This window comes from Salvelinus sp. IW2-2015, linkage group LG33, assembly GCF_002910315.2.
Source record: "Salvelinus sp. IW2-2015 linkage group LG33, ASM291031v2, whole genome shotgun sequence".
Classification (NCBI taxonomy): Eukaryota; Metazoa; Chordata; class Actinopteri; order Salmoniformes; family Salmonidae; genus Salvelinus; species Salvelinus sp. IW2-2015.
In genome coordinates, this window is record NC_036872.1 from 31,138,408 (window position 1) to 31,165,085 (window position 26,678).

At 48.6% G+C, this 26,678-nt stretch overlaps 1 protein-coding gene across 1 annotated transcript in view; it reads right to left on the minus strand.

The window, feature by feature from the left end:
- The window catches only part of adamts12 (ADAM metallopeptidase with thrombospondin type 1 motif, 12), a 54,985-nt gene that overhangs the window by 4,141 nt on the left and 24,166 nt on the right, over positions 1–26,678 (minus strand). Inside the window, 26 exon segments of the mRNA XM_070436904.1 lie at positions 673–823; positions 956–1,102; positions 1,189–1,365; positions 6,782–6,934; positions 7,219–8,523; positions 8,716–8,926; positions 9,147–9,273; positions 9,558–9,699; positions 9,877–10,121; positions 19,672–19,773; positions 19,776–19,791; positions 20,578–20,592; positions 20,594–20,644; positions 20,646–20,698; positions 21,366–21,541; positions 21,642–21,787; positions 21,919–22,011; positions 22,361–22,505; positions 23,323–23,460; positions 23,557–23,596; positions 23,599–23,622; positions 23,625–23,651; positions 23,654–23,704; positions 25,006–25,103; positions 25,342–25,450; positions 25,639–25,822. Of these exon segments, the coding sequence (XP_070293005.1) occupies positions 673–823; positions 956–1,102; positions 1,189–1,365; positions 6,782–6,934; positions 7,219–8,523; positions 8,716–8,926; positions 9,147–9,273; positions 9,558–9,699; positions 9,877–10,121; positions 19,672–19,773; positions 19,776–19,791; positions 20,578–20,592; positions 20,594–20,644; positions 20,646–20,698; positions 21,366–21,541; positions 21,642–21,787; positions 21,919–22,011; positions 22,361–22,505; positions 23,323–23,460; positions 23,557–23,596; positions 23,599–23,622; positions 23,625–23,651; positions 23,654–23,704; positions 25,006–25,103; positions 25,342–25,450; positions 25,639–25,822 (4,126 nt within the window).

A 26,678-nucleotide genomic window follows, 5' to 3' on the forward strand; every position in this document is an offset into this window, starting at 1 on the left:
TGTGTTAGTCGTACCTGTGTTAGTCTTACCTGTGTTAGTCGTACCCGTGTTAGTCTTACCTTTGTTAGTCTTACCTGTGTTAGTCGTACCTGTGTAGTCTTACCTGTGTTAGTCATACCTGTGTTAGTCTTACCTGTGTTAGTCGTACCTGTGTTAGTTTTACCTGTTATAGTCTTATCTGTGTTAGTCGTACCTGTGTTAGTCGTACCTGTGTTAGTTTTACCTGTTATAGTCTTACCTGTGTTAGTCGTACCTGTGTTAGTCATACCTGTATTTGTCTTACCGGTGTTAGTCGTACCTGTGTTAGCTTTACCTGTTATAGTCTGACCTGTGTTAGTCGTACCTGTGTTAGTCGCACCTGTATTTGTCTTACCTGTGTTAGTCGTACCTGTGTTAGTTTTACCTGTTATAGTCTTACCTGTGTTAGTCGTACCTCTGTTAGTGGTACCTGTGTTAGTCGTACCTCTGTTATTGGTACCTGTGTTAGTCGTACCTGTGTAGTCTTACCTGTGTTAGTCGTCCCTGTGTTAGTCGTACCTGTGTTTGTCGTACCTGTATTTGTCTTACCTGTGTTAGTCGTACCTGTGTTAGTCGTACCTGTGTTTGTCGTACCTGTATTTGTCTTACCTGTGTTAGTCGTACCTGTGTTAGTCGTACCTGTGTTTGTCTTACCTGTGTTAGTCTTACACTCCTGCAAGTTGCATGTCCTGATTGTGTCAGGCCTGTTGCTCTGGTCACAAAGACTGTTCTCCACAGAGCTAGAGTCCTCAACGACACACACCACCACGCGATGCTGCATCCCCCCGCCACAACTCACAGAGCACTGACACACACAGAAGACAACAGACATTACTCACACACACTAGTCCCCAATGACACACCGTACCATGCAATGCACACTCTGAACATGTAAAAGGCGCAAACTGTAAGTAAGTATGTTCCCCTGTGCCATTACCTTCTCCCAGTCCTGCGGGTCCCAGTAGCTGCAGGGCTGCAGGTTGCAGGTCTCTGTGTCGTTTGGCCTCTGGGTGGAGCTACAGCGCTGCGGCTCAGGGCAGTACACCAGCCGCTCCCACAATCCACCACCACAGCTACGAGAACACTGGGGATGAAAGGAGTTTATATTAACAATCATATTGTAATTCATATGGACCAAGCCAGTCAACATGTGATAATGTGTGTGTGTACCTGTCCCCAGGGGGAAGTTCTCCAGGGCTGGCAGGGTTGGGGACGACAGGACAGGGTGCTGGGGGGTCTGGAGGAAAGAGCTTGGCAGTGGAATGGTCTCAGTGGATGTCCCTTCTGCCCATCCACACACTGCACCTCACGCTGCCTCCTCCCCACCACCTCACATCGCTCTGGACACTACGGAGAGAGAGGGGGGAGAATGAGAGAGAGGGTGGGAGAGAGAGAGAATGAGAGAGAGGGTGGGAGAGAGAGAATGAGCGAGAGAAAGAATAAGATAATGAGAGAGAGAGAGAGGAGACACAGAGAGAGAATAAGAGAGAGAGAGAGAATGAGAGAAAGAGAGAGAGAGAGAGAGAGAGGGAGAGAGAGAGAGAAAGAGACAGGGAGAGAGAATGCAAGAATGAGAGAATTAGAGAATGAGAGACAGAGAATGAGAGAATTAGAGATTGACAGAGAGAAAATTAGAGAATGAGAGAGAGAGAGAGATGGTGCCCAAAAACTCAGGATGCACTCCACATCCTGTCCCAGCCTGACTTTGGCACACCAGGCCACATTATTATTCACACCAGCACCAACAACCTACGAGAGGAGCAGGACAGTATAGGCAGCCTGGTCAACAGAGTAGCAGAGAGGGCCTCTGAGTGGTTCCCCATCTCCCACATCACCATCTCCACTCTGCTGCCCCACAAAGACTTTCATCCAATTCTTCCTTTGGCCGCCTCTCCTTCCAGTTCTCTGCTGCCAATGACTGGAACGAACTGCAAAAATCTCTGAAGCTGGAGACTTTTACCTCCCTCACTAGCTTTAAGCACCAGCTGTCAGAGCAGCTCACAGATCACTGCACCTGTACATAGCTCATCTGTAATTAGCCTATCCAATCTACCTCATCCCCATACTGTATTTATTTATTTATCTTGCTCCTTTGCACCCCAGTATCTCTACTTGCACCCCAGTATCTCTACTTGCACATTCATCTTCAGCACATCTACCATTCCAGTGTTAACTGCTATATTGTAATTACTTCGCCACCATGGCCTATTTATTGTCTTACCTCTCTTATGCTACCTCATTTGCACATGCTGTATATAGATTTTTCTACTGTATTATTGATTGTACGTTTGTTTATTCCTGATTATTATTTGACCATGCTTGTCATTTATGAACATTTTGAGATCTTGGCTCTCTAATTCCTCCTTCTCTCTTTCTTTCTCTCTCTCGGAGGACCTGAGCCCTAGGACCATACGTCAGGACTACCGGCATGATGACTCCTTGCTGCCCCAGTCCACCTGGCCTTGCTGCTATTCCAGTTTCAACTGTTCTGCCTGCGGTTATGAACCCTACCTGTCCCAGACCTGCTGTTTTCAACTCTAATGATCGGCTATGAAAAGCCAACTGACATTTATTCCTGATTATTATTGCCCATCGTTGTCACTTATGAACATTTTGAACATCTTGGCCATGTTCTGTTATAATCTCCACCCGGCACAGCCAGAAGAGGACTGGCCACCCCTCATAGCCTGGTTCCTCTCTAGTTTTCTTCCTAGGTTTTGGCCTTTCTAGGGAGTTTTTCCTAGCCACCGTGCTTCTACACCTGCATTGCTTGCTGTTTGGGGTTTAGGCTGGGTTTCTGTACAGCACTTCGAGATATTAGCTGATGTACGAAGGGCTATATAAAATAAACTTGATTTGATTTGATTTGATATTCCATGTGAACTCTGTGTTGTTGTCTGTGTCAAACTGCTTTGCTTTATCTTGGCCAGGTCGCAGTTGCAAATGAGAACTTATTCTCAACTAGCCTACCTGGTGAAATAAAGGTGAAAAAATAATATATATCCTCATACATTCAGAAAGCAATGCTGACATCACCAAAGGGTGTGGCCTACTCACCCCAGAGCATTTGCATGACTACTCCCACCTGAGGAAGTAGACAGTAGGGATGTTTGCCAAGTCTCTAAAGGACGTGGCACTTGGTAGACAAACATCCCATACCGCACGGGACAGAGGACCACCAGAGACCCCTACCAGACCCCTGCACCACTACGGAGCCCCAGGCCCCCTTAACGCCCCACCAGACCCAGCGCACCCCACAGGCCCCACCCACCATCAGAGCATCACCACCTCCATTGGCGCAGCCAGACTGGACCGGGCCCAGCCTACTACCCCACACCAGACCACCACCTCTACCAGACCAGAGAGTCAGCCCCCCGGCCCAGACCTGGCCCCGCTCCCCTCCACAAGGCCCAACAGCAGGACCAGCGCAGTTACGCGGAGGCCCTCAGAGGACAGGAGAACTCTGTAGGATTGAGTGAGATTAAACAGCTCCTCCAATAAATCTGCACTAAACTGCACTAACACACACACACACACACCACACACACACACACACACACACACACACACACACACACACACACAACACCACAACACACACACCCACACACACACACACACACACACACACACACACACACACACACACAACACACACACAGCTATTGTGCTGTTCGATATATAGGAAGAAGGAAAAAAGAAAAAGGGAGCAGATGTTTGCTGTTATACTGTTTATCTCACTCTGAACCACTTAGTAGTTAGTAGTTACTTTATTTCTGACTGTTATACTGTTTATCTCACTCTGAACCACTTAGTAGTTAGTAGTTACTGTATTTCTGACTGTTATACTGTTTATCTCACTCTGAACAACTCCAGTAGTTACTGTATTTCTGACTGTTATCCTGTTTATCACTCTGAACAACTCAGTAGTTAGTAGTTACTGTATTTCTGACTGTTATCCTGTTTATCACTCTGAACAACTCAGTAGTTAGTAGTTACTGTATTTCTGACTGTTATCCTGTTTATCACTCTGAACAACTCAGTAGTTAGTAGTCACTGTATTTCTTTAAAAAATTTAAACTAGAGGAATTAGCAATACATAATGGTGACCGCACATTTTAAAACACTCTACAACACAGTTCAAATTGATGCAATGCCATATTCATGAGAAGTTGAATGGATTAGAAAAAGCTATAAAAGACAATTAAAATCCAATGGACTCCTTAATTACTGACCAGGAGCTCTATAAGAAAATTCAGGCCCTCAAATTTAAAAATTAGCATGCAGACCTGATGGAATCCTAAATGAGATGCTCAAATTCACTAGTGCAAAATTTCAATTGGCTATATTAAAACTGTTTAATTTGATCCTAAGTGTAGGTTATTTCCCTGAAATCTGGAATCAAGGACTCATAACCCCAATCTTTAAGAACAATTACAGAGGCATTTGTGTGAACAGTAACATAGGGAAGGTTTTCTGTCCTAAACTTCCTAAATAAGCACAATGTTTTGAGTAAATGCCACACCCTAATCTGTTTCACCTGTCTTTGTGATTGTCTCCATCCCCCTCCAGGTGTTGCCCATCTTCCCCATTATACCCTGTGTATTTATACCTGTGTTCTCTGTTTGTCTGTGGCCGGTTTGTCAAGCCAACCAACATTTTTGTGTCAGCTCCTGCTTTTCCCCAGTTTTCTCGTCCTCCTGGTTTTTTACCCTTGCCTGTCCTGACCATGTACCCACCCGCCTGACCACTCTGCCTGCCCCTGAGCCTGCCTGCCCTCCTGTACCTTTGCCCCAGCTCTGGATTACCAACCTCTGCCTGACCTGACCCTGAGCCTGCCTGCCGTCCCGTTCCTTTGCCTCTGTTGCTGTAATAAACATTGTTACTTCGACACGGTCTGCATCTGGGTCTTACTTTGATTCCTGATAGAACGAACTGGCCATGACTGACCCAGCAGAGCAACGTCATCTCCACCCAGGGAGCCACCATTGGTATGCAAGATAGCCTACCTCATCACGCTGATGTTCGGGAGGGCTCTCACCTGGTCTACTGCGGTGTGGGAGCAACAGCGGCCATATGCGCCGGCCATATGGAGGGGTTTGTGGGGGAAGTGAGGAAGGTCTTTGATGCCCCGTTCTCCGGGCGAGAGGCTGCACGGAAGCTAATCCAGCATCGGCAGGACTCCTTCAGTGTAGCTGATTATGCGGTGGATTTCCGCACGTTGGCAGCGGAGAGTGCTTGGAATCCAGAGGCACTTTCGATATGTTCCTGCTCGGCGTCTTGGAGGAGGTCAAGGACGAGCTTGCAGCCTGGGAGTTACCTACGGAGCTCGATTCCCTCATCGCTTTGACCATCCGTATCGATGGGTGATTACGGGAACAACGGAGGGAGAGGAATTTGGATTTTGGCTCGCATGCCCAGGGATCTCACTTGCCTCGGAGTCATCCCGGAGGCTCTCGATGGACTTATTGCCGAGAGAACCTGAGGCTTCCCGACCTGCCCCAAAGGCTGCCGAAGACGGCCGAGTCACCTCTTCCTGAGCCTATGCCACTAGGAAGAGCTGGGCTCTCACCAGCAAAGCGGCAATACAGGATTGACACGAAGAGTTGTCTGTATTGTGGGACTCTTGGTCATTTTGTGTACTCTTTTCCTTTAAAGAAACCAGGCTCACTGGTAGGTGCAAGTACTCTGGTGGGCCATATGGAGAACGTTCCTGCATCCCATCATCCCGGGGTCACCTCTTCACTGTTGACGTTGAGACTGGTGTTTTGCGGGTACTATTGAACTATTATCCTCTTTCTATTCTGGTTAGAGCCAGTTTGCACTGTTCTGTGAAGGGAGTAGTACACAGCGTTGTATGAGATCTTCAGTTTCTTGGCAATTTCTCGCATGGAATAGCCTTCATTTCTCAGAACAAGAATAGACTGACAAGATTCATAAGAAAGTTATTTGTTTCTGGCCATTTTGAGCCTGTAATCAAACCCACAAATGCTGATGCGCCAGCAAATATCCACTAATAATAAAAACCCAAAAAAGAGCAATTCAGTTTTGGAAACATCTCAAATACAATGACCCCCACTCATATCATTACTACGCCCTGCAATGCCAAGAGCTGAGCAAAGAAAAGAGTCCCCTCATTCAGCTGGTCCTGGGGCTGAGTTCACAGACCTGGTCCACTAACACACTGAAGCCTCAGGACCAGAACATCCAATCAATCAGAATAAACCAAATTACAACACTGTTAAAACAAAACATAAGCACAAGCACAAAGTAAAATACAGTGCTATCTGGCCCTAAATCGACAGTACACCGTGGCAAACTATTTGACCATGGTTACTGATAAAAATCTTGTGGGTTGGCAGCGTGTGAGTTGGCAGATGTGGGTTGGCAGCGCACTACATTGCTGCCTGCCATAAGATGAGGGACAGTGTCTGACAGACCAACCAACCTGTACTATGCTTATTGTTATGGTTCAATGTTAAATAAAGGTTAAATAAATAAATAAAAAATAAATGTATGGTTATTTTGACCCTTGATTATTGTTGTTACTGTTGTCCCATTGACAATATTGATTATTATTATTTTAATTATGTTAATATTGTAAATCTCCAAAGTAAGCTTTGGCAATATGTACATTGTAATGTCATGCCAATAAAGCAAATTGAATTGAATTGAATTGAGAGAGAGAGAGAGGTATAGTATAATCAGCTCACCATAATAAGTGACGTGTTGCTGTCTTGCGTAGTTTACCCAGGATACTGACCTTGCTCCAGTTGCCACTCAGCCAGGTGGCACAGGGGCGCAGGTGGCAGGTGCGAGCTGGTTCCGGTCTCTCCAGGTTGGCACAGTCCGATTCCTGCTGGGAGCTACACAGCACTGGCCTCCACACTGCCCCAAGGCCACATGACGTAGAACACTGACACAGACAACAGGAGAGAAGAGAGAGAGAGGAAGACGGAACGTCAGTAAGAGGGTCAAGAGAGATTTGGTTTATTTWATTTAATTCTGATATTAAACCCTCGTTCATCAAAGGAAAGTATGTTGTAAGTAAGTATAGACGTGTGTCTTCTCCATGACTGTACACCGCTATTAGGGGGTTCATTCTTACATCTGGGATTCTAATAAACAAAAGGCATTGTATCTTTATAGGGTCATCATCACTAAGCTCATCAACAGAGGGTTCCAGTCTCCTGTACTCACCTCGCTCCAGTTGCCCACCACCCAGAACACATCCATGCTGATTGGCTCCTGGGCGTTCAGGTAGCCATAGTCATTGGTGAAGGTCACTACGGGACTTTCTGGTTTCTGCTTCTGACCTTTACCTTTTGAACGAGGGGAGGGGCCTTTAAAACGCGAGGCAGGCTTCTTAGCCAGTGGGCCTGGCATTTTAGAACGGGGGGCAGAGCTGCCATTCTTTGGGATCTCACTGGGTTTCTTCAGCTTAATGATCCTCGCAGTGGGGTGGGGGGCCTCTGATGATGGGCTAGTAGAGCAGGGGGCATCTCTAGTGTGGAAAGTGCCTTCTGTTGTGGGGTACAGTGCTTGTTTACTGTGGTAACGGACTTTGGGTGTACTCCTCACCCCTGCCGTGTGTGCCAGGGGTGTAGGGGTGGTGTGGGGCACCCTGGTTGTCCGTTGGGTGGAAGGGTTGATGAAAGGGGTGGTTTTGGGGCGAGTGAGGGGGTAGTGGCGGGTGGTCACGGGCCAGCGTCCAGTGCTGGTTTGTGGGGTTGAGGGGGAGGTAGTGCGGAGTACTCTGGTTGCGTGTGGGGTTGTAAGTGTTTTTGTTTGGACACTTGTGTGTCGTGTAGTTGTAGGGTGTAACCTGGTGGTGGTCACGGTGGCTGGTGATTGTTTGGGAGTCCTAAGAGAGGTTGCCGTGGTAAAAATGTCAAAATCTATATGCCCCTCCTTCCCTGTTGTCATGACGTCCTCCACTACATAGTCATATCCCGGGGTGTACCTCACCCCCGAGACTGGAAACAAAAAATCAGATGTACTCCCCTCCTCCTTTATCTCTTCTTCCCCTTTTTCTCTCATGTCCCTCTCTCTGTTCTCCTCTTCAGTAGGACTGGTCGTAATAAAAAAAACTTTCTCATCCTCTACACTCCCATTCTTCCCCACTATCAGGTTCAACTCATAGCCATCTACGTCGATGATGTCAGAAGCTGTGGAGGATGATGGAAGGGGCCTGGTGGTAGAGGTGGTGATGGGGGTTGTAGTTCTCTCAGTCACAGTGATGGTTCTGGGTGTAGCGGTGGGGCTGGTGTTTCTGGAACCCCAGGCGTGTGTAACCGGCTGCCTGGTGGGGTGTCTCTTGGGCGGGTAGACACGGCGGTATTTAGGGGGTGGTCCTGGACGTCGTCGGAGGCCTGCGCTTGGGCAGCTCAGCAGGGCACATAGAGACTTGGAGCGAGGCATGGTTTCTATGTCACACTTTCGTTTGGGTGCGGTCAGGCAGGTGACCGTCCGGGAGCGCACGCTACCACCACATGTCACTGGGCACTGAGAGGGAGAAAGATTAAATAGGTTATTAACAGAACAAGGAGAGAGAGACAGAGCAAGAGAGAGAGAAAGAGGTTTACAAAACAGGCAGGATAGGGAAGCTAGAGAGGAGAATGGATAGAGGCATGGCCAGAAACACAGGAAGAGACAGGGTGGGAGAGAGGGAGAGAAAGGTGGAGAAAATAACTGTACCGCGCTCCAGCTGCCCACGGCCCAGTTGGGTCCACAGGGCAGGTCTCTGTTGCAGGGCACCACAGGTTTGGGTTTGAGCAGCTGTTTACAGTCCCCAGAGTGGAGGACTCTCTCCTCCCCTGCCACCGTGCGAACACACATCACTGTGCGCTTCCTCACCCCTCCTGAACCACAGGTGGCAGAGCACAGCTGCCAGCCCCCCACCCACCACCTACCCAGGGGGAGAGGGAACCGAGTGTGAGATAGGAGTCCTGAACAAATATGTATTCTGCACATATTATTTTCAGAAGCAAATCAGACTAAAAACAACCGTACTAAAAGTTAGAACAGACAGTAATAACACCAGATACAGCAGTAATAACGTAGTACTAGAGTAGAAATAAGACAGGTGTTATAGAGTGGTTGTCTTAGAAATGGGGACACTATGGAACCTGACGGGGCAGTCCATGTTCTTGCACTTGCGGTGTCTGTCCTCCGGGCGGCTCTCTGGGTCACACAGAGACTCATCTACCACACCCACCTCCAGCTCAAAACACCTGACAGGCTGCTGCTGCTCACCTGGATGGCACAGAACACAGGGAACGTTTCCGCCTGAATAATCACACTGTAGGCTATAACTCTCAATACTGCTTAACTCTCTGAATTGAAATGCAATCATCGTCCATATCATCCAAATCCAAAAGTTAACACAATCCACAACTCTTAATATCTGACAAGTTAACACTTGTCAGATATTACAAATATTCTACACACGGAGTATGGCCGTCCTACCAAAGCTGAATATGAATTTAGGAGCTTAAGGGTTAAGCATATCATTAGTTGTTTAAAAGACAATCACTCACCTAGCCCACATGTGGTGCTGCAGTCTGTCCAGGCCCCATGCCTCCACCTGTACTCCGACTTGATTACCTCATTTCCTGTCTGGCGGCTCCTCTTGATGGTGTACTCGTACTTTATACCTGGGTTCTTCTCCTGGTACAGCAACTGAACAACAGGAAACACACTCAGCTGTTAGTGTGTGTGTATGACATCTGAATCCTGATCTGGCTGGTCAATATCTAGCTGGGTGGTTTCATGTGTTTGGTGTGTATAGTTTATATGGTGTCTGTAATTAGATTTTGACTGTTTATTTGGTGTCTATAGTTTAAATGGTGTGTGTACCTGGATCATGACTGGTTGTTTGGTGGGTCCAGAGGAGGTAAGGTTCTCCAGGTTCCCACTGCGTTCATAGTAGAAGGTGGCTCCGCCTGCCTTGTACTCCCCGTTCCATTGGATGATGTACTGGCCATTCAGGAAGTACTCCTCTGACATCTGACCCCGCAGAGCCAGGAAGTTCCCCGCCTCCTCCACTTCCTGGACAACAATGTCACGAGCCCCCTCTGGGATCACTCCCACGTCCACGTAGCCTGGGACAGGAGGATGGAGAAAAAGGGGAATCAGTGTCACGACTTCCGCCGAAGTTGGGTCCTCTCCTTGTTCGGGCGGCGCTTGGCGGTTGGCGTCACCGGTCTTCTAGCCATCATCGATCCACTTTTCATTTTCCATGTGTTTTGTCTTGTTTTTCCTCACACCTGGTTTCAATTCCCTCAATCACTTGTTGTGTATTTAACCCTCTGTTCCCCCCATGTCTTTGTGTGGGATTGTTTATTGTAAGTGCTTGTGTTGTGTTTATTGGTGCACGACGGGTTTTTGTACCCAATATCTTGTTATTTTTATGACGTTGGTTTTGCTATTAAACTGCTCCGGCTATTACCAAGTTCTGCTCTCCTGCGTCTGACTATGGACCGCTGGGAGAGACAGGGAGTTCCTCCAACACCTCCACCAGCACAACCAGGGTCTCCACTACTCGCCCCCCCCCTTCACCCGGTCCCAGTGGGATTCGTCTCGCCCTTCCCCGGGAGTATGACGGGACGGCTGCACGCTGCCAGGGTTTCCTGTTACAGCTCGACCTCTACCTGGCAACCGTCCACCCGGCTCCTTCAGGTCGTGAGAAGGTGTCCGCCCTCGTCTGCGTAGCCTCTCTGGGAAAGCCTGGAGTGGGCCAACGCCGTGTGTGGAGAAGGAGATGCGGCGCTGGAGCATTTCGAAGATTTCACACCGCCGCTTACGGGCAGTCTTCGACCATCACCCGAGGGTAGAAGCGGCAGGTGAACGTCTCTTCATTGAGGCAGGGAACGAGAGCGCCCGGAGTTCGTCATGGATTTTTGGACCCTGGCCGCCGGCGCGCGGGATGGAACGATAGGTCTGATCGACCGGAACTCCCAGCACCACCCTGCCCGATGCCCATGGAGCTGGGAGGTGCTGTGCGTAGGGAGACTGGAGGAGGTTCCATCTCGTAGCACCCATCTGTGCCGCAGAGGTCACACTCTGGCCGGTCGGTGCCGGGTTGGTTACTCTGTGGATTGAGGCAGCAGGAAGGACACTCTGGAGTCATCCCAGGTGAGCCGGCACCCTTCTCACCCAGAGCCTCTGTTGGCACACATGTTTTTGTTATGTTTCTTCCCTGAGTTTCCCGCATTCCCAGCATAAGGCGCTGGGCGATTCAGGCGCGGCTGGGAATTTTATAGACAGTTGTTCGCCCTTAGTTTAGGGAACTCCATTTGTCCCGTGGCTGTGCCTTCCCGTTCACGCCTTTAGACGTCAACCATTAGGGTCAGGGTTGATTAGGGAGGCCACCGCTCCTCTGGGTATGGTGACGCAGGGGGGGTCCAAGGAGAGATTAGTCTCTTCCTCATTGACTCTCCTGCGTTTCCCGTGGTGCTAGGCCTACCCTGGTTACGCTTAGTTGACCCCACTGTTTCTTGGCAAGGGAGGGCTCTCACGGGGTGGTCGCGGAGGTGCTTCGGGGAGGTGTTAGGCGGTTACTGTTGTGGTGCTACCTTTGGTGGTAGGAAGTCCAGACCAGGTCTCCACCGTGCGCATTCCCCCTGAATATGCCCGATTTGGCTCTCCACTTCTCCACAAGAGAAGGCGGATCCTCAATTACACCATCGCAGCGCGTCGCACATCAAGGCTCCGGAGTCCCCACAAGCAATTGTGCCATAAATCTCTGTAGATGCTGCATTCCAGGAGTAGACGTGTATCCCTCTCTCAAGGGGAGACGCGGCGCTATGGAGAACATATGTATCCGAATCCTGCGTCAGGGGTACATTCGTGGTCCTGCCGCCACTTCACCCGCGCTCCGCTCGGTTTCTTTTTTTGTGAAGAAGAAGGAGGAGGGAGGTCTCCCAGTCCGGTAGCCTTGGCCTGGCCTCCTCTCACTTGCTTGAGTGGCGTGTCACGAGTCCGGTGCCACTGTGGCGCGGTCCACGCACGGCAGGCTTCGGCGACGGTGTCCCACCCGAGACATTCAGAGCTTCCGGGCGACGGTACGGCACCGTCCAGAGCTTCGGCGACGGTCCCCAGTCAGGAGCTTTCGGCGACGGTGCCTCCCCAGTTTCAGAGCTTCGCGGAGACGGTCCCAGTGTCAGAGCTTTAACGGCGGCACAGGTTCACAGTCCGAGAGCTTCCGGCAACGGTTCACAGTCCGGACGATTTTCGAGCCGGCGGAACGGTTACAGTCTGGAGCTTTCCGGCAACGGTTCACAGTTCCAGATCTTATAGGTGACCGGTCACAGTCGCGGAACCGGTCTGCGACGGTCCACAGTTGGAACCTCCTCACGACGGTCCACAGTCGGGAAACCTCCCTGCGGACGGTCCGACAGTCCGGAACCTCCTGCGAAACAGTCCACAGTCCGCAACTCCTGCAGACGGTCGACAGTCCGGAGTCCGGAACCTCCTGGCGACGGTCCACGGTCCGGAACCTCCAGCGACGTCCACGGTCCGGAACTTCCAGCCAAGCGTGCCAGTCCCGGCTCCATGGGCAGGAGCCTTCCTCTGCGCGCGTGTGCCAGTCCAGGCACGGCGGTCCAGTCCAGCTCCAAGGCCGGAGCGCTCCTCTGCGTCGGGGCCCAGTCCGGGCATGGCGTCCAGTCCAGCTCCAAGGCCAGAGCCTTCCTTGCGGCGATGCCCAGTCCAGGCACGGTGTCGCGTCCCGTTCCATGGCAGGAGCCTTCCTCTGCGCCGATGTCCAGTTCAGGCACGGCGTCCAGTCCTCCGCTCCAAGGCCGCAGCTTCCTCGGCGCTGGTGCCAAGCTGGGTGCGGCGTTCAAACCCAGCTCCATGGCCGGGGTCCTCCTCTGCGCCGAGGCCCAGTCCGGGCACGGCGTTCTAGCACCATGGCGGGACTGTGGTCTGGGCGGGGAAGGTCCCCACCAGAGCCGCCACCGGTGCTGGATCCGCGGGATGCGCGGGTTCTTCGTCCCGCCACGCAGCCGCCACCGACGCGTAGATGGCCCACCCGGATCCCTCCCCTATAGAGTCAGGTTTTGCGGCCGGAGTCCGCACCTTTGGGGGGGGGGGGGGGGGTACTGTCACCGCCCGGACCATAGAGAGCCTTGGTTTGATTCCTCTATTTTGGTTAGGTCGGGGTGTGACTAGGGTAGGTAATCTAGGTTGTTTTATTTCTATGTTGGCCTGGTATGGTTCCCAATCAGAGGCAGCTGTTTAGCGTTGTCTCTGATTGGGGATCATATTTAGGCAGCCATTTCCCCACTGGTTTTTGTGGGATCTTGTTTATGTGTAGTTGCCTGTGAGCACTCCATAGCTTCACGTGTKGTTTCTTCTTTATCGTTTTGTTGTGTGGTTCACTTATAATAAAAAATGTCAACCCGATTTCACGCTACGCTTTGGTCCGAATGTTCTTACGACAATCGTGACAGGGAATTTGTCTCTCAGTGTCTTTTGGAAAGCGGACCGAACCCGGTTTTACTCTAGGATTTTTCCTGTGCTTAGCTCTATTCCGACCCTGCCAAGCCGCACTGCTTACTTAACCCGGAAGCCAGCAGCACCAATGTGTCGGAGGAAACACTGTACAGCTGGCAACCGAGGTCAGCTTGCAGGCACCCGGACCGCCACAAGGAGTCGCTAGAGCGCAATGGGACAAGGAAATCCCGGCCGGCCAAACCCTCCCCTAACCCGGATAATGCTGCGCCAATTATGCGCCGCCCCATGGGTCTCCCGGTCACGGCCGGCTGTAACACAGCCTGGGATCAAACCCAGGTCTGTAGTGGCGCCTCAAGCACTGTGATACAGTGCCTTAGATCGCTGCGCCACCCGGGAGACCCAACTTTACCATGCTTAAAGGGATGTTCAATCCTGCTTTTTTTCACCCATCTACCAATAGGTGCCATTATTTGCGAGGCATTTGAAAACCTCCCTGGTCTTTGTGGTTGAATCTGTGTTTGAAATTCACAGCTCGACTGACGGACCTTACATATAATTGTATTTGAGGGGTACATGAAACTTATTATGTGACTTGTTATTAAGCAAATTTTCACTCCTGAACTTGTTTAGGCTTGACATAACAAATGGTATGAAATCTTATTGACTGAAGACATTTTAGATTGTCGTTGTTAATTAAATAATTTGCAAAATCTTGAAAAACATAATTCCACTTAGAAATTATTGGGTATTGTGTGTAGGCCGGTGACAAAAAAAATCTACATTTAATCAATATAAAATTCAGGCTGTAACACAACGAAATGTGGAAAAAGTCAAGGGGTGGTAATACATTCTGAAAGCATGTAATCATAAACCTACTCCTGAAATTGTAGCAAAGCTCGAAGCAATGAAATGCAAGCAAAGGCATGATGAAGACACTGTTAAACAATCAAAACATAATTCATGTTTGCAGGTCGCAACGTGGGAGAGGCCAGATCTTACAGACAGGCCACCATGGCAGCCAGACTCTCTGTGATGTTTAATAGAGGGTGTGTGTCTGTTAGGTGGCAGGGCTGGGCTAACCCCGTCTCTGTGTGTGGGGGTACTGCTCTGGCTGTGCCTCAGTTTTTTAATAGTGTGTGGATGGGTGGGGGAGGTGTTGTTGTGTGTCTGTTTGTGAGGGTAAGAGAAGGGGCAGCATTGCTTTGGATCTCAGCTCTGCCCTTTGAAGATTCATATAGCTGAGCCGGCGGGTGTCTGGAAATGGGCACACACACACACACACACACAAACACACACAAACACACACACAAACACACACAGTGGGTGTCTGGGAGGTAAGGTTGAGATCTGGGTCTGCATTCCAAACAGAAAGCTCACTCCCTTCTCCCAGTCCTAGATGACTTGTCCTATCATATTTAAAGGCACCATGCAGCCGAGTGAAATCAGTCAAACATGGTACTGTAATGGATCTTCCTACTAACTGCCACCAGTTCCAAATGGATCCCCATTCTCTCGAGTCTAGAACTGTCTGGGGTAGAGTCTAGAACTGTCTGGGGTATAGTCTAGAACTGTCTGGGGTAGAGTCTAGAACTGTCTGGGGGTAGAGTCTAGAACTGTCTGGGGTAGTCTAGAACTGTCTGGGGTAGAGTCTAGAACTGTCGGGGGTAGAGTCAAGAACTGTCTGGGGTAGAGTCTAGAACTGTCCTGGGGTAGAGTCTAGAATTGTCTGGGTAGTCTAGAACTGTCTGGGGTAGAGTTCTAGAACTGTCTGGGGTAGTCTAGAACTGTCTGAGGTAGAGTCTAGACTGTCTGGGGTAGTCTAGAACTGTCTGGGGTAGAGTCTAGAACTGTCTGGGTAGAGTCAAGAATCTGTCTGGGGTAGAGTCTAAGACTGGTCTGGGGTAGAGTCTAGAACGGTTAATTGAGGTAGAGTCAAGAACTGTCTGGGGTAGTCTAGAACTGTCTGGGGTAGAGTCTAGAACTGTCTGGGTAGAGTCTAGAACTTGTCTGGGGTAGAGTCAAGAACTGTCTGGGGGTAGAGTCTAGTAACTGTCTGGGGGTAGAGTCTAGGCTAGAACTGTCTGGGGTAGGGTCTAGAGCAGGGGTGTCAAAGTCAAATGGACGGAGGGCCAAATAAAAATTTAGCTACAAGCCGAGGGCCGGACTGTTCGAATGTTCTTGAAATTTTTTTAAAATGACGCATATAGTCTAGTGAACCTAATTGAACTACTGAAAACCTAACAATATATTCCAATATGATCAGATAAATAAGCAATATTTTTTATGGCTCTGTCAGTATCTTTAATTTTCAACAGACACAAAAGACAAATTTCCTTTATATAAAATCCCCATAACATGAACTTAAATGAAAGAAACCGGTATTCAAGGCACCATCAGTAGCCTATCTTTTCTATTTTTAGCAAAAGTGGGCTAAATTTACATTCAAAGAAAAAAACAATAATAGCAATTTTCTATCATCACTCAACTGAAATATTTTTAAAATATAATTGGATTGAATACAATAAAATAAAGTGCAAAAATCTATTAATCAAAAACAAACTTTGTTTAAGGAGAAGTAACATGCAGTGAAACAAATATTAAACTTTAACTTTTTAAACTTGAACTGAGTAAAAACTCTAAATATGTGGATTGCACAGTAATGTTCACTTGTTTGAGGTTGAGGGTGATACTTGGTGGTGTCCCATCTTTTCCACAAGTTCATCAATGTTCGGGTAAGGCTCTGAGCTGAGGAAATCCTCAGAATTGAGTGGAGGTGTTCAAGCAGTAAGTCGACTTCTGTGTGATGTTTTGTTCAGGTTCATTCAAAGAAAACAGTTGTTCACACAGGTATGTGCTGCCAAACATAGACAACGTTTTGAGCAGCCTGGATGCGCAGCTGGGGCATTGTGTCGGGGAGGAACGGGCGAACTCCGCAGCACCCACTGCCTGCATATTTTGCCCTCAGTGCATCATTGCATCGGGAGGTCAATCAACTCCATTGGAGGTTGGTGGTGAGCTTTCCACGTCAACAGCAAATGGGTTACCGAGCAGTTCCAACCTGCTTTTTGTGGCTTCAAAGTCAGCAAATCGGCGTCGAAAGTCAGCGCGCAGCATTACCTATTTTATCAGCCAACTGTGCGCTCGGAAGCACTGGTAGAGAGCTTCTCTTTCATGTCTGGCAGCTGGGAAGTGGCTCAAATTTTTCTTGCGCATCTGCGTCTCCCACAGAGTCAGTTTGGTTTTAAATGCCTTCACTGTACTGTACATATCAGAGATGACATGATCCCGACCCTGCAGCTGCAAGTTCATTGCATTAAGATGACTCTAATGTACAACAGAAAAGCCATTTCACACAGAAAATTTCGTCTCGGAGTTGTGTTGTGTCTTTCCCTTGCTGTCCAAGAACAGAAAATCTCTCACGAAGCTCGAAAATCTTTGAAGCACCTTTCCCTGGCTTAGCCATCGCACCTCTGTGTGATAAGGCAAATCACCATGCTCCGTTTCTAACTCCGTCAGAAATGCCTTGAACTGGCGGTGATTCAAACCTTTGGCTCTGATAAAGTTAACTGTGCGCGTGATGATGCTCATTACATGCTCCATTTTCAAGGCTTTTACCGCACAACGCTTCCTGGTGTATGATACAATGATAAGCTGTCAGCTCACCTGTCGCGTTTTCCTCTGCATCTTTTCCCGTATCTTCGCCACCAGTCCGCTCCTGTGTCCACACATCGCAGGTGCTCCGTCGGTTGTCAAACCCACGAGTTTTTCCCAAGGCAGCTCCATCTCATTTACAAATCTTTTACACCTCTTCATACAAATCATGCCCCGTAGTTGTGCCATGCATAGGACGTAAAGCCAAAAACTCCTCTGTCACGCTTAGGCTGGAGTCCACTCCGCGGATGAAAATTGACAACTGGGCATGTCAGAAATGTCGGTTTTTTTCTGGGCAAACTTCGTCACAACTTTAATCATGCGTGTTTTTGATGAAATCCCCTCCGTAAATGGCCGGGCTGATTTAGCGATCTCTTCTGCCAAAATAAAACTGGCCTTGACAGCAAGCCTGGCCTTGTGATTTGGCTTTTTTGAACAGAGCCTGTCGAGATTTGAGGCCTCGTTTTAATCCTCTGCCTTTTGTAGCCTTTGTTCCATGTCCATATTTTGTTTTTGTCCGCGTGTTTCGTTTCATAATGTCGTCTCAGATTATACTCTTTCAGTACCGCCACACTTTTCTCCACACAGAAGACACACAGGTTTTCAGCTACCTCCGTGAACATATACTCCGACTCCCACCTTGTTTGAAACCCCGGTTCTCAGTGTCCACCTTCCGTTTTGCCATTTTGATGGGTATCTGAAAGTTAATTTTACTGTGATGCTGACGACTGCTGTGCCAATAAATATTGAAATGAAGCAGCCTACTGCTCGGTGCCGTCACCGTTGCATTGTGGGAAATGTAGTATTGGTGCGTGTAAAAGATCTGCGGGCTGCGCGGCTTGCTGCGGTCTGCGGGCCGGTTCTAATAATAAATCAAGATCATCCAGGGGCCGTAAAAAACCTTCTCGCGGGCGCGGATGTGGCCCGCGGGCTTGACTTCTGACATATGTGGTCTAGAGGATAGCATGGTCTGGGGTTAGGGTCTAGGGGCTAGACTTGTCTGGAGGTAGGGTCTAGGGGCTTAACTCTCTGGGGTAGAGTCTAGGGATAGAATGGTTTGGGGGTAGGGTCTAAGGGCTAGACTTGTCTGGGGGTAGGGTCTAGGAGCTATAACTGTCTAGGGTAGAGTCTAGGGGATAGAATGGTCTGGGGGTAGGGTCTAGGGTCTAGAATGGTCTGGGGGTAGGGTCTAGGGGCTATAACTGTCTGGGGGTAGGTCTAGGGTCTAGAATGGTCTGGGGGTAGGGTCTAGGGTCTAGAATGGTCTGGGGGTAGGGTCTAGGGGCTTATAACTGATGCTGAGGGTAGGGTCTAGGGTCTAGAATGGTCTGGGGGTAGGGTCTAGAGGCTAGAACTGTCTGGGGGTAGGTGTATAGGGTCTAGAATGGTCTGGGGGTAGGGTCTATGGGCTATAACTGTCTGGGGTAGGGTCTAAGGACTAGAATGGTCTGGGGGTAGGGGTCTAGGGTCTAGAATGGTCTGGGGGTAGGGTCTAGGGGCTATAACTGTCTGAGGGTAGGGTCTAGGGTCTAGAATGGTCTGGGGGTAGGGTTTATGGTCTGAGAATGGTCTGGGGGTAGGGTCTAGAGGCTAGAACTGTCTGTGGGTAGGGTCTAGAGTCTAGAATGGTCCGGGGGTAGGGTTATGGGCTATAACTGTCTGGGGGTAGGGTCTAGGGTCTAGAATGGTCTGGGGGTAGGGTCTAGTGTCTAAAATGGTCTGGGGGTAGGGTCTAGGGGCTATAACTGTCTGGGGGTAGGGTCTAGTGTCTAAAATGGTCTGGGGTAGGGTCTAGGGGCTATAACTGTCTGGGGTAGGTTTAGGGGCTAGAATGGTCTGGGGGTAGGGTCTAGGGTCTAGAATGGTCTGGGGGTAGGGTATAGGGGCTAGAATGGTCTGGGGTTAGGATCTAGGGTCTAGAATGGTCTGGGGGTAGGGTCTAGGGGCTATAACTGTCTGGGGTAGGTTCTAGGGGCTATAACTGTCTGGGGGTAGGGTCTAGGGGCTATAATGTCTGGGGGTAGGGTCTAGGGGCTATAACTGTCTGGGGTAGAGTCTAGGGGCTATAAACTGTCTGGGGGTAGGGTCTAGGGGCTATAACTGTCTGGGGGTAGGGTCTAGGGGTCAGTTGGAGTTTGGGCCCTCCAAGTACTTTCCTGTTCTGTACTTTGACAACTGCTGATGTTAAAAGGTCTCTTTCTCTCTGGCTGTGAGTTCACTAGTGAGTCATTCTTGCAAAAACCAGTTGTACTGAAGTCCGACAGTCAAGATATAGCAAAGAGAGCAAGACAAGTAGCTGTGTACCCACACACACACACACACACACACACATGAAACACAAATATGCGGTCTGCAAGCCAAAGACAACAGGACAAATAGCTGTATACTCCCATACAGAGCGATGCCATGACAACTACATGGGAACAACACAATTACATAATCCTTTAGCCAGTGAGATAAAACATTGTCGGAGATGTTTTGGGGGTTCTGAGAGGAGATGAGACTATAGGAAGATATTTATGGAGGGGAGAGGAGACTCACCGAAGCCATCCCCGCCATCAAACGTCATCTACATCGTCACCAGGATGAACCATCGCCCCAGACACACTCCACACTGATCCTCTAAAGCGTTAGAGTCTATACATAGTCAAGCCCACCTTCCTACAGACACAACACACAGGTCAAAATTATTTACACAACACACACACACACACACACACACACACACACACACACACACACACACACACACACACACACACACACACACACACACACACACCACACACACACACACACAACACACAACACCAACACAACACACACACACACACACACACAATAGAGTCACAAGGCCCCCCCCAGAACCAACATAAGGTAAATATACAAGATAATCAGATCAGAGATACACAGAGATACACAGAGACACACAGAGACACACAGAATACACAGAGATACACAGAGACACACAGAGATACACAGAGACACACAGAGATACAACAGAGACACACAGAGGCACACTTAGATACACTTAGATAAACAGAGACACAGAGAGATACACAGAGACACACAGAGATAACACAGAGAGACACAGAGATACACAGATATACACAGAGATAGACAGAGAATAGACAGAGATAGACAGAGATAGACAGAGGAGAAAACAAACAGATTCCCTCTCTCCATCTTACTCCAACAGGCAGAGCTTATATCTTAGATTCATCTTAGGCCAACATGCCTTTTCTCGCAGAAGATGACTTACTAGCTTTTCCCCTTCCTCCCTCCCTCCCTCCCTCCCTCCTCCTCTCCCTCCCTCCCTCCCTCCCTCCCTCCCTCCTCCTCCTACCTCCTCCATCCCCTCCTCCTCCCCCTCCTCTCTCTCTGTCTATCTCCCCCCTCTCTCTCTCTACTCCCTCCTCCCCTCCTCTCTCTTGCTCTCTCTCTTACCTTACACACTCCATTTGACACAGATGTTTCTGGAGTTGTTGTTCATGAAGCAGGGAGTTCCGTCTGTCCACAGCATCCAGCATCTTCTCAGAGAAATGTTCACGCACTGGACGACAGTGAGCTCGCAAGGACTCGCTGGGAACCCAGGAAGAGATGGAACCAGAGATGGAGGGGGGATGAGAGTGGAGAGGGTCAATAAATGAGGGGACAATAGTACAAGTATTGAAAAGTGTAATTTCCTATAGAGTTTTGGAGAAGTATAAGAAGTGTTGTATGTATGTATGTGTATGTAGAATGTGTGTGTGTGTGTGTGTGTGTGTGTGTGTGTGTGTGTGTGTGTGTGTGTGTGTGTGTGTGTGTTGTGTGGTGTGTGTGTGTGTGTGTGTGTGTGTGTGTGTGTGTGTGTGTGTATGTGTATGTATGTATGTATGATGTATATATGTATGTATGTATATGTATGATGTATGTATGTATGTATGTATGTATGTATTTGTATATTGTATGTTGTATGTATGTATGTATGTATGTATGTATATGTGTATATATGTATGTGTATGTATGTGGCACCTTAATTAGGGAGGATGGGCTCATGATAATGGCTGGAACAGAATCAATGGAATGGCATCGATCACATCAAACACATGGTTTCCATGTGTTTGAAACCATTCCATTCACTCCATTCCAACCATTATCATGAGCCGTCCTCCCCTCAGCAGCCTCCTGTGCCGTATCGGTGTGTTCACTGTGGTATGTGTGTGTATGTGTGGATTTGTGTGTGTGGTTTTTGCTCTTACATGGTCTGGCCACAGGGACCCATTCGTACAGTTCGTTCTGGTAGGGTACCGTGTCAAATTCACTACACAGCATCTCTCTGAAGGTAGGTTTGGCCTTTTGACATGGTTTGGTGTTACAGATACGGTAACGCCTCCTCTCACCAGTACAGTACCTCCCACCAAACTCTGGTCTGAAGGAAACAAAGGACCATACATTTTACTCAAAGATGGAACAAGGGGAGGTGAAAGAAGGCGAGGAGAGGGTGAGACAGATGTGGGGTCAGTTCTTACTTGGGGTGGTTACACTCCCTGTCAGCAGACTGCACCCCGGCTCCACAGGTCCTGGAACAGTGAGACCAGCTACTCCACTGTCCCCAGTTCCCATTCACTATCTCTGGTAGCTTCCCTACGATCACACACTCCCCCGAGATACACCACTGATAGAGAGAACACACACACGGACACACACACATGAGTGAGAACATACTACACATCATCGCAAAGTTGCCAGTGAAACAGTGCACCACAACACCACAAACACACGTACACAAACACAGCCCCAACCTACCTTCTCAGGGCCACAGCGAGTACCATCTATGGGGGAGTCCAGTTTAGAGCGACAGGACCCATTCACTGAACACCACAGGATCTGGCACACATTCTAGGAGGAAACAAACCCAGGCTAAGTAAGTGTCCATCCAGATTCGTGTGTTGTTGTTGTGGTGTGTATGTGTGTGTGTGTGTGAGTGTGTGTGGGTCCGCGTACCTGCGTGTGCGTGCGTATGTGTAAGTGGCAGGTAGCCTAGCGGTTACAGCGTTTGGCCAGTAAGCGAAAGGTCACAGGTTTGAATACCCAAGGTGAAAAATCTGCCGATGTGCTCTTGAGCAAGGCACTTAACCATAATTTGATCCAGGGGTGCTGTACTCATATGGCTGACCCTGTAAAACAACACATCTCTGCACATATCTGGTGTATGTGACAACATATTTTATTTCTATGCTTTACTCACATCGATCTCGTGACAGTAGGTGGCATTGGGGCCGTACTGTAGTTGGCATTGGTGCTGTGTGGTGTAGCGAATCCCGAGACGGGCCAGTGGGGTGGTCAGATCCTTCTTTGAGGGACGGTCGTCCAGACAGAAGCCCCAACCACGACTAGGGAACCAGAGAGAATCACCTCATCCACGTTAGCATCAAAAAACTACACAGAAGTGAGAGGGTGAGACAAAGAGAAGGAAAGAGAGAGGAAGAGAAAGATAGAGAGAGAGACAGACACACAGACAGCAGACAGGGAGAGAGACAGACACACAGACAGCAGACAGGAGAGAGACAACAGACACCAACAGGAGAGGACAAGACAGGGAAAGCAACAGGCGAGAGAGACAGACAGACAGACAGACAGGAGAGAAGAACAGACAGACCAGCAGACAGGGAGCAGAGACAGACACACAGACAGCAACAGGGAGAGAGGACAACACCACAGACAGCAGGACAGGGAGAGCAGACAGACAGACAGACAGCAGACAAGGCGAGAGAAGACAGACAGACAAGACAGACAGCGACAGGGAGAGAGACAGGACAGACAGCAGACAGGAGAGAGACAGCAGGACAAGCAGACCAGGGAGAGAGACAGACACACAGACCAGCAGACAGGAGAGGACAGACACACAGACAGCAAGACAGGCGAGAGAGACAGACAGACAGACAGCAGACAGGAAGAGAGGACAGACAGACAGACAGCAGACAGCAGACAGGGAGAGAGACAGTCAGACAGCAGACAGGGAGAGAGACAGACACACAGACAGCAGACAGGGAGGAGCAGACACACAACAGCAGACAGGGAGAGAACAACACAAGACAGCAGACAGAAGAGAGGACAGACAGACAGAACAGACAGGGAGAGAGACAGACAGACATGCAGACAGGGAGAAGACAGACAGACAGGCAGACAGGAGAGAGAGAAGAGACTCACTCTAGAAGCGTGTGATGTATCTTTGAGACAGGAAGACCAGTAAGTGGGGAGGTGTCGTACATCAGCTGTCTGGACATGATGAAGGGGTGTCTGCCTCCAGCTCACAGTCATTCCCCTGGCATCATGGTGGATCCAAAGCTGAGGAAAACAAAGATGAGATGTCCTTTTGACTTAATGCGTGAATTTAATTGATAGATAAGTAGAAATGGTAACACACACACACAGCTACATAACCTGTGTCCCAGCTCGTGTGCGATGGTGAAGGCTACAGGTATCCTGAGTCTTCGTTGATGTTGCAGCTCGGTGAGGCTGGCACATCCCTGACAGAGGGACAGACCAAGGGTCTCACATGGCTGATTCAGCCCTGCACAAAATGTCCTTCCTGTTGAAATCACACACACACACACACACCACACACACCACACACACACACACACACACACACACACACACCACACACCACCACACACACACACACACACACACCACCACACACACACACACACACACACAACACACACAACACACACACACACACACACACCACACACACAGGGACCTAGTATCATCTATACACAATCCACAGTGGTTAAGTGTAGGAATAGTGGGTGTTCAGGAGTGGTATGGCTGCGTCTTGCCTGGTGTACCAGCACGCCACGTGTCGATGAGCAGGGTGTGTCACTCTGTGGGTTGAGGTTCTTCTGCCAGGCACAGAAACTGGCCAGAGAGTGTCTGCATGGTGGTGATCTTCAGCCCTTTCTAACAGTACGACAACATGAACAATTACCATCATCATAGAGGCACAGATAAAAGCAAACACGAACACAATCAGCTGAAACTTGGATGTTTGAGTTGTGTTATTGATCTTGTTGTCCAGCAAGCAGTTTACAAGAGCACATTAAGGTTAAGTGCCTTCGCTTTAGGGCCACATCAACATCATTTTCTATCAGTTCATGGATTTGAACCAGCGACCTTCGGTTTACTGGCCCAAAGCTCTAACGCTAGGTATTCAAACTTGCCCCCAGTGCACTCCTCTTATCATGAATCAATGTCCAATCCTAGAAGTTTAGGATATTATGTGTCAACAGACATCAATGCTGGTGCTAATTATTTGCAATAACTGCTAGCAACTAGCTGGCTAAAAACCTGTTAACTTGCCCAGTATGTTTAAGAAAGCACTGGAAGAAAGGAAAGAGGTCTGGATAGCTAGCTCAAAAGATGATTCCAAAAGGCGCTAATACAATTATCGTGTGCTCTATACGACCTACCAGTTTGGTGCGCCTGAACTTTTTTTGTGCCAATGAAAATAGTTCATTAATTAAAAGCCTTCATCGTATGTCTGGTCTTAACGTGAAGTGTTGATTACCCCTCCCTTAATCCGCCCTCATGGAGGAAATCAGGCGGACAAGGTGATGTGGATGGCATTTACCTTATACTGGCAGTCAATGGAATATCCCTGCACCTGAACATAGACCAACCACCTCTCTATCACACACCACACACACACACACACACACACACACACACACACACACACACACACACACACACACACACACACACACACACACACACACACACACAAGCTATCACTGGAGCACCACACTGCTGTCATGACGTGTCACTGTTACTGTGTCTGTCTGGTGTGGACAGAGGGCTCAGGTAAAGCCTGATCCTCCCTACTCACCATGTTCATGATGGTGAAGACGTAAGACTCTACATTGTCACTGCCGTGGTATTCAATCAGTTTAGAGTCTGCCACCACCATGGTCTCTACCCACCTTCACACAGGAGTGAGAAACACAATGAAGAATGAGAGGTACATTTCGGTGATAGGCAATGATGTCGGAAAATAAAGAGATTCCAAGAATGATAAATATTCAAAGAATTCCAGGAAAAATCCAGACTCTGGCCCAGTCTTTCCTATGGAATAAAACTTGCCAATCGAATTGTGAACTCTTTCATTCTACCCGCCTATTTATACCAGCCACCTATAGTAGGGGAAACACTGCTGTGTACCTCTCTCTGCTGACGGAGCGTTGGGAGCGATGCTGAGCCGTCTCCTCCTCTTTCTCCCTATCCTCCTCCTCCCTTTCTCTTTCCACCACTAGGGAATCACGTGCCGCATCTGCAGGACAGACAACACAGAGATCAACGCTCAACACACGAGACTAGAGGAGAAATAGGACCTGGAACATTCCTCATGCTCAAACAAAAAAATACATTTACAAAACGCAAAGCAATCTAACAAAACAAAATATCTTAAATTATATTAAACAAAATCTATGGAATTGTGTTCTATTTTATTCTACTAACCTTTGACCCCACAGGGGCTCGGTGTGTCCAGGGCCTCAGAGCTGCGTTTGTGTCTTTGCATTGTTGTTGTAATGCTGGGGTAGACCACATGGGGCTCTGGTCCCTCCCCCTCCACAGCACCATCAGTTGTCCCCTGGGCTGGTTCAATGAAGTGTGGTCCCTCAGGCAAGGTAAACAAACCTTTCTGTGGGGGAAACACACACACTGTACTGTATGTGTACACACGTGTGTTTGTGTGTGTGCTGCATTTGTGTGTTTGTGTGTGTGTGTGTGTCAAGCCCTATCTGTGGGATATAGACATAGAACCAATCCATCCATCTCGCAGTATGCAACATATTGTAACTTGTTATGACTAAAATGGAAAATGTGAGTCACAATGGAACATAACTCTGATGTACAATTTCTGAGCTGTGAAAATGTCAGTAGGGTAGCTAGTGCTGTTTACGTGTTGTGTGAGGTACCTTACTAAAAGCCTGCAGTTAAAGGTCCAATGCAGCCATTTTTATCTCAATATCAAATAATTTCTGGGTAACAATTAAGTACCTTACTGTGATTAAAATGGTCAAAAAGAAACAAAAATAGCTTCCTAACAAAGAGGAATTTCTCAAGCAAGGATTTTGCAAGAACTATCTGGGAGTGGTCGGAGTAGGGAGGGGAAAACGGAAAACTAGCTGTTATTGGCAGAGAGGTTTGGAACTCTCATTCGTATTGGTCTATTAACCAATTTATGTCACCAGGCCGGCCAGAACTCCATCCCACCCAAACGGTCTTACATTTCAGGCAGTTTTTTCAAACAGCTCTTACACTAAAAGGCCATTATCATAATTTTCACAATTTCACAATATTATTACAACCCCAGTGTGGAAATATACATAAAACACAGAAAAATCATGTTTTTGACTGCACTGGGCCTTTAAGGTCAGGGCAGAGTTATTTCCTTGAGGAAGGCATGTTTCAGTGCCCTGGGACGCATTCCCTCACGCAGTGGTTCATTTATGGGACAACAAGTGTTTTGGGTTCTCTTTTTTGGGAAAAAAAAA